This window comes from Nyctereutes procyonoides, unplaced genomic scaffold, assembly GCF_905146905.1.
Source record: "Nyctereutes procyonoides isolate TBG_1078 unplaced genomic scaffold, NYPRO_anot_genome, whole genome shotgun sequence".
In the NCBI taxonomy this organism is placed as follows: domain Eukaryota; kingdom Metazoa; phylum Chordata; class Mammalia; order Carnivora; family Canidae; genus Nyctereutes; species Nyctereutes procyonoides.
This window is the reverse complement of record NW_026575052.1, coordinates 10,008,610-10,017,057: the sequence shown is the minus strand read 5'-3', so window position 1 is coordinate 10,017,057 and position 8,448 is coordinate 10,008,610. Positions and strand designations below refer to the sequence as shown.

The window sequence follows — 8,448 nt, the reverse complement described above, 5'->3', positions numbered from 1 at the left end:
CTCTTTGCTACCTTAGAATCCCCTCTACATTCTACTCAGGAGCCATTGATTATTCTGGTCTCTGGGAACAAAACCCAACTGCCCCCAGGTCTGCCTCCAAACATGCTGTTTGCTGTTTGGCAACTTTTAACCACCATGTGACCCAGCCATTCCACTCGGGGTATTACCCAAGAGAAATGAGAGGATATATTCACACAAAGACTTGTACACAAATGTACATAGCAACTTGATCTGTAGTAACCAAAATCTGAGAGCAATCTGAATGCCTATTAACAAGAGAAGGGACAAACTGCGGTCACTCCACACAATGGAACCAGTGCCAGTCTGTGCAACCACTCAGATGAATCTCAAAAGAAAAGAAGCCCACCCCCAAAGTGTATGAGCTAGATGAGTCCATTTATATGAACTTCTAGAAAAGGCAAAACTAACCTGTGGTGACAGCAGATCAGCAGTGGCTGGGGACCAGAGATGGAGGAGGGGGTTGGGGGAGGGGGAATAACTACAAAGCAGCAGGAAGAAACTTTGGGGGTTGATGGAAAAGTTTCATATCTTGATCACAGTGGTCATTCCTCGAGTGTATACATTGTCAAAACTCATCAAACTGTACACTTGAAATGGGTGCATTTTGTCCCATGCAAACCATACTCAGCGAGGCTGAACTCTTTAGAAACGTTCTGTTTCTCAGGGCTCTCAGTGGCAGGCTCTGAATATAACTGGAATGTAACAACTGGAGGAATGAGCTGTCCCAGTAACCTAAGGAAAGGCCATCACTGATTCTAAATCTGGGGGGTGGGGGGGAGGGACGAAGCACACTCCCCAGAAGCTTTTCTCACCCAGGGTCCAGTTTCCTAACTTAGTTCACCATGCCAAAGTTCATCCTGCTGAGTGCTGAGAGCAGGCCTGAACTATTTCAGGCCCAAGGGCAACATCTCTGAGAAATTCTATCTGGAAAGAGTAGGAGATCACCATGGCAACCTGTCCCAGGCCCAGCCCTGGCAGGGCTCCAAGACACACAAATAAAGCCATAGGAATGTGGTGCAGGGCTGGGGCAGGGCAACCAGGAAGTTGCCAAGTTTCCATGAAAATCAACTGTGGGAGTGAAGAAACCTCCCCCCTTGTAAGTAGGGCCAGCCCTAACCCAGAGGCAGCCCATCCAGGCGCCTTCCTGAAATTTTAGCAACTAAAAGCATTCTGTTCACAATAAGAAAACCGTTTCCCCCCACATCCTGATTGGAATGTCCCTGAATAGGTTCACGTTGACCCTCTGTGAAATCAACCTGGATGCTATGCGACTCCCGCGGTTCTTTTGTCTTTTGGCGGTTTCTTTCCTTTTGCCTTTAAAAGATCCCTGTGATTGCTAATCGGGGCTCTTTTCCTCCTCGGAGGCGGAGAGCCCGTTTGCGCAAACGTTCAATAAACCCTCTTGCTAATTGCATCTGCCTGTCTGGGGTCTGAGTCTCTGGGGCGTCCACCGGGACACGTTGGCACCCGTGAGCCAGGGTCCAACATTTGGGGGCTCGTCCGGGATCTGAGACGCCCCAGACTGAATCCTAAGACCGGTAGGAGGTAAGACCGAGCTCGCTAAATGTCATATCTGTCTCGTCCGTTTGTCTGACTGGCCGGGTCTGTTTTGTGCCGGGTCTGTATTGTGCCTGCAGGACGCTGTACTCTGTATTCTGTATTTGGACCAGCGGGGGAGGCAGACGCGCCCGAGACCCCTGGTCCCCCTCCGGAGTCGGACTCCGGAGTGGTCTGGAAGAGGAACGGAGCCCCGGCACTCCCTCCTCTTCGGGGAGGGTCGTGGTTCGCGACCGCTCCCGTCTGAATCTGCCGCGCCAGTCCTGTCGTTCGTGTGCGTCTGTTCGTTCCGTGTTTCTCTTCCTTTCCTGTCCTCCTCCTCACCGCTCACCCCTTCTCTACACCCCTGGGGCAGACTGTAACCACCCCTTTAAGCCTCACTCTAGATCACTGGAAAGAAGTCGCCGGCCGGGCACACAATCTTTCGGTCGAAGTCAGAAGACGAAGATGGGTGGTCACCTTCTGCTCCTCAGAGTGGCCGGCTTCCAACGTCGGGTGGCCCAGGAACGGAACTTTTAATATTGACATTATCTTGCAGGAGCCAGACCTGGGATGGCTGCCAACAGCTCCCGCAGACTCTCCTCCCACGGAGGAGACAGCGCGTCTACCTCGAAGCTCGCAAAAACGTCCGGGGGCGGATGGGAGGCCGACCCGGCTGCCTAAGGAAATTGAGGATGTTTTCCCCTTGGTTCGCCCGACCTGGGACTACGACACTGTTGCTGGTAGGGAGCGGCTCCGTCTCTATCGCCAGGTACTCCTAGCGGGTCTCAAAGGGGCAGGGCGTCGCCCCACCAATTTGGCAAAGGTACGTGCTATAGTGCAGGGAAAAGATGAGACGCCGGCAGGTTTTCTGGAGAGGTTAATAGAAGGCTATACTGGCCACCGTAGTACAGGGCTCAGGGCAGAGTAAGTCAGGACAGAGTAGGGACCTGGGAGACAAAAGAGGACCACGGGTTGAACGAGACCAGGGTGCCTACTGCAAGGAAAAAGGACATTGGGTTAAAGATTGCCCAAGGAGGGGCCAAACGCAGGGACCTAAAAAGAAGCCCATTCCTGTTTTGTCCCTAGAAGATGAAGATTAGGGGTGTCAGGGCCAGGAACCCCCCCCCGAGCCTCGGATAACCCTTAAAGTGGGGGGACAGCCGGTGACCTTCCTGGTCGATACGGGGGCTCAACATTCAGTTTTAACTGAGGCAAAAGGACCCTTGAGCTCTAAAACGTCTTGGGTTCAGGGGGCAACTGGAGGCAAGTTATATCGATGGACAACCGAACGGAAGGTCCACCTGAGCACTGGGCAAGTAACGCATTCCTTCTTACTGGTCCCAGACGGCCCTTACCCTCTCCTAGGCAGAGACCTTCTTTCAAAAGTAGGGGCCCAGATACATTTTCAGCAAAAAGGGGCCACTATTACTGGCGCAGAAGGGCAGCCCCTCCAGGTACTGACCTTGCGCCTAGAGGATGAACACCGGCTGCACGAGGACTCTCCACCGCCCATGCAGCCCCTGGATTCTGAATGGCTCACTAACTACCCTCAGGCCTGGGTGGAAACAGCCGGAATGGGACTAGCTGTAAACCAGCCGCCCATAATTATAAACTTAAAAACCCTCGGCCACCCCCATATCGATCCGGCAATATTCAATGAGCAAAGAGGCCAAAGAAGGCATTCGGCCACATATACAGAGACTATTACAATTGGGCATTTTAATACCTTGCCAGTCGCCCTGGAATACTCCTCTATTACCCGTAAAAAAAAAAAAAAAAAAAACCCGGCACAGGAGATTACCGGCTGGTACAAGATTTACGAGAGGTTAACTGGAGGACAGAGGACATACATCCCACGGTGCCGAATCCCTACAACTTGCTCAGCACCTTACCCCCAAGCCATGTCTGGTATATGGTGTCAGATCTAAAAGATGCATTCTTTTGCCTAAGGTTAAGCTCTCAAAGCCAGCCTATTTTTGCCTTTGAATGGAAAGATCCTGAGATGGGATTCTCAGGACAACTCACTTGGACAAGGCTGCCACAGGGATTCAAAAACTCCCCCACTTTGTTCGATGAAGCCTTGCATCGGGATTTGGCAGATTTCCGAGTTGGCCATCCGGACCTCGTCCTCCTGCAGTACGTGGATGATTTGCTCCTGGCGGCTAGGACAGAACAGGATTGTGTAAAAGGTACGGGGCCCTGCTTGAGAGACTGGGAGAACTGGGGTATAGGGCCTCCGCCAAAAAGGCCCAAATAGGCCAGAGACAAGTGACCTATCTGGGATATCTCCTGGAAGGAGGCCAGAGGTGGCTGACGGAGAGCCGCAAAAAGGCTGTAGCCCTGATCCCAGCACCCACTAATGCCAAAGGACTACGAGAGTTCCTCGGCAGTGCTGGGTTCTGCCGCCTCTGGATACCCGGGTTTGCGGAGATGGCGGCTCCCCTATATCCTCTCACGAAATCCAACACCCCCTACCACTGGGGAAAGGAGCAACAATTGGCTTTTGACAAAATAAAAAGGGCCTTATTGACCGCCCCTGCCCTGAGCCTCCCAGATGTAACCAAGCCTTTTACGCTATATGTTGATGAACATAATGGAATAGCCAAAGGGGTCCTAACTCAAAAACTGGGACCCTGTAAAAGGCCCGTGGCATACTTTTCAAAAAAAAATTAGACAGCGTGGCTGCAGGATGGCCCCCATGTCTCCGAATAACAGCGGCTGTGGCAGTCCTAGTAAAAGACTCAGACAAGTTGACTTTTGGCCAACCCCTCACTGTGGTGGCCCCCCATGCCGTAGAGACAGTCATCCGCCAGCCCCCTGATCGATGGCTCTCAAACGCCCGGGTCACCCATTATCAGGCCATGTTACTGAATTCTGAGCAGATACGGTTTGGAACGGCTACATCTCTAAACCCGGCCACCTTGCTTCCAGAAACCGAGTCCCCCTCCCTAGTAATGCATGATTGCCACCAGATCCTAGCTGAAGTCCATGGCACCAGAGGGGACTTGAAGGACCAGCCTTTGCCAGATGCTGAAGCAACCTGGTACACCGATGGGAGTAGCTTTCTACGAAATGGTGAGCGTAAAGCCGGGGCAGCCGTGGTAGATGGGAAAGCTGTCATTTGGGCCAGTGCCTTAGAGCCTGGGACTTCAGCTCAAAGGGCAGAGCTTATAGCCGTAACTCAGGCCCTAAGAAAGGCTAAGGACAAAAAGGTCAACATTTATACTGACAGCAGATATGCTTTTGCAACTGCCCATGTTCATGGAGAAATATACCGTAGAAGGGGTCTCCTAACCTCAGCAGGTAAAAACATCAAAAACAGAGAAGAAATACAAGATCTTCTCCATTCCCTCTTTCTGCCGAGAAAACTGAGTATAATTCACTGTCCTGGGCATCAGCGAGGCAATGACCCAGTAGCAGAGGGGAACAGGATGGCCGATGAGACAGCACGGGCCGCTGCACTAGGCCCACAGGCCCTCTCCCTACAAGTACCAGAGGCTGTCCGGACACCGGGGCAACTCTCTCTCGAGTACTCAGACAGCGACCTAGATATCGTCCAGCAAATAGGGGCAAAATATGACGAGCAAATGAAGGTCTGGAAACACCAAGGGAAGACGGTCCTGCCCCAGAAAAGGGCCAAAGAACTGGTGACTCACCTCCACCGATGGACTCACCTCGGACACAAAAAAATTAAAAGCACTCCTCCGGAGAGAAGGTCAGACCTATTACATTCCCAAACTCCCCTCCCTGATCCAACAGGTAACCGAAGCTTGTGTACCTGTGCTAAGGTAAATACCAAACACCTCAAGATGCCTGAGGGAACCAGGATGAGGGGAGAAAGACCCGGAACTAATTGGGAAGTAGACTTCACCGAAATCAAGCCAGGTAAATATGGTAACAAGTACCTCCTAGTGTTTATAGATACCTTTTCAGGCTGGACAGAAGCTTTCCCCACCAAGCAAGAAACCGCCCAGGTGGTTGTCAAGAAAATCCTGGAAGAAATTTTCCCCCGGTTTGGACTGCCCAAGGTAATAGGGTCGGACAACAGCCCCGCCTTCGTCTCCCAGGTAAGTCAGTTGGTGGCCAGATTACTGGGGATAAATTGGAAATTACATTGTGCATACAGACCCCAGAGCTCAGGTCAGGTAGAAAGAATGAATAGAACAATTAAAGAGACCCTAACTAAATTGACATTGGAGACTGGCACTAGAGACTGGGTCCAACTCCTCCCTATGGTTCTGTTCCGAGTCCGGAACACTCCCGCGCGCCATGGGCTAACTCCTTACGAGATTCTCTATGGAGGTCCCCCACCAGTAACGGACTTACTAGATTCTGCTATTGACCCTCTTGCTAACACTCCCGCTTTACAGGACAGGCTAAAGGCGCTCCAGATTATCCAGCACCAGATCTGGAAACCCCTTGCGGCTGTCTACCGCCCCGGAGACACAACCGGCCCACACCCGTTCCAGATCGGTGACTCCGTCTACGTCAGGAGACATCAGTCCAGGACGCTTGAGCCCCGCTGGAAGGGCCCATACACTGTACTACTGACCACCCCAACCGCCTTAAAGGAAGACGGCATTGCTGCTTGGGTCCACGCCTCACACGTCCAGCGCGCCCCATCAACGAGCACCGCTGACGCCAGCCAGGACGGACCGGACGAGCCACTCCAATGGAAGCTCCACCGCACCTAAAACCCGCTCAAGATAAGACTTTCAAAAATTGTTCAATGACAGTTGTTATATTCCTACCTCTCCTAGCGCTCTTCACCTCCGCCAAAGGTGACCCTCATGCCCTCAAAAGGTTAACCTGGCAGGTACTAACGTCTGGGGGTGACGAGGTCTGGTCTATAACTAAGACCGCCCCCGTGGGAACCTGGTGGCCTAACCTATATCCTGACCTATGCAAGCTAACCATAGGGGCCCCTAGCCCATGGGACCTAGAGGGATACTTCGACACCTCTAGAGCCCCTAGCCAAGAAAGCCCTCCAGGGCGACTGGGATTAGACCCATGGGGAGGATGTGGCACGCCTGACAGAAGGGCCATGCTAAGCACTCTTCCCTTTTATGTCTGTCCCTGGCACCACAGAGATCCCAGGCTAAATCCCACCTGTGGAGGAGGGGAATACTTCTATTGTAAAAATTGGGGGTGCGAAACTACGGGGGATACAGAATGGAGGCCCTCCTCCTCCTGGGATTATATCACTGTCAAGGCTAACAACCCTTACAGAAGTTTCAGGACAGGGAACCTGCATAGGAACACCCCCCCGGGGCTACCAGAGACTCTGCAACACTACCACCCCGATTTTGGGGACTGATTCTTACCTGGAGCCCCAGCCGGGAACTTGGTGGGCATGCAACAAAGGCCTCACCCCCTGTGTGTCGGCCAAGGTTCTAAATAGCTCAAACGACTTTTGTGTCATGGTGCAGATCATACCCAGGGTGTTCTATCACCCTGCTGAAACTCTAGAAAATCAATATGATAAACATCCCACCCGTTTTCGGTGCGAACCTGTCTCCCTAACCTTAGCCGTTATGTTGGGACTAGGGGTCGCTACTGGGGTGGGTACTGGCGCAGCTGCTCTGATCCAGGGCTCACGGCGTTATCTAGAACTCCAAACAGCTGTAGATGAGGATCTACGGACACTAGAGCAGTCCGTTTCTAAGTTAGAACAGTCCCTCACCTCACTTTCAGAAGTAGCACTTCAAAACAGGAGAGGCTTGGATTGACTATTCCTGAAAGAGGGAGGACTGTGTGCGGCGCTGGGAGAGGAATGCTGTTTCTATGCAGACCATTCTGGAGTCATCAGAGACTCCATGGCCGAACTCAGGGAAAGGTTAAATAAAAGACAAAGGGACCAGGAGGCCCAGCAGGGCTGGTTTGAAAGCTGGTTTAATCAGTCTCCCTGGTTGACCACCCTAATCTCTACCATTCTGGGCCCTCTAGTTATCCTGCTCCTGCTGCTAACTTTCGGCCCCTGCGTCCTCAACCGGCTGCTCCAGTTCATCCGAGAAAGATTGTCTATTACCCAAGCTCTGGTATTAACTCAGCAATGTCGGGCCCTCCAAACTGAAGAAATAAATGTTCCCTAAGATTTTAAGGTTAAAATCAGCCCAAACAAGAGGAGGGAATGAAGAAACCTCCCCCCTTGTAAGTAGGGCCAGCCCTAACCCAGAGGCAGCCCATCCAGGCGCCTTCCTGAAATTTTAGCAACTAAAAGCATTCTGTTCACAATAAGAAAACCATTTCCCCCCACACCCTGATTGGAATGTCCCTGAATAGGTTCATGTTGACCCTCCCCAAAATCAACCTGGATGCCATGCGACTCCCGCGGTTCTTTTGTCGGTTTCTTTCCTTTTGCCTTTAAAAGATCCCTGTAATTGCTAATTGGGGCTCTTTTCCTCCTCGGAGGCGGAGAGCCCGTTTGCGCAAACGTTCAATAAACCCTCTTGCTGATTGCATCTGCCTGTCTGGGGTCTGAGTCTCTGGGGCGTCCACCGGGACACGTTGGCACCCCTGAGCCAGGGTCCAACAGGAGGAGGCCTCAGCCTTTAGAAGGTGTCAGCAGGGAATCTTGGGTCCCAACAGGATCAGCCCCAGGGAAATGGAACACATTCACACACACACACACACACACACACACACACACACACACACACACAGACCCCTGCTTGGAGGACACCAGTACTGCTTCTTGAAAGAGAGACCTGATAAATAAGAGCACTGGCTTCTGAGTCTGCAACAGTAATTCTGGTACCCTAGGCCACGTCCTGGTAATCTCAGCGAGTTTCTGAACTAGTCATCCACATGGCCCACCTCCTCCCCCACTCCTCCTTGTCTCACCTTCTCCATGAGACCTTCCGTGATCATCTTAGGTCAAATTGCAGC

At 52.2% G+C, this 8,448-nt stretch overlaps 1 protein-coding gene across 1 annotated transcript; it reads left to right on the top strand.

Moving 5' to 3' along the window:
• The first annotated feature begins 2,224 nt into the window (after positions 1-2,224).
• LOC129514208 (uncharacterized) lies at positions 2,225-8,021 on the top strand. Its single transcript, XM_055332812.1, is given in 3 exon segments — positions 2,225-2,383; positions 3,511-3,749; positions 4,492-8,021. Coding segments are annotated over 2 exon segments (1,989 nt in total). The 5' UTR covers positions 2,225-2,383; positions 3,511-3,562; the 3' UTR covers positions 6,294-8,021.
• Positions 8,022-8,448: the final 427 nt, after the last annotated feature.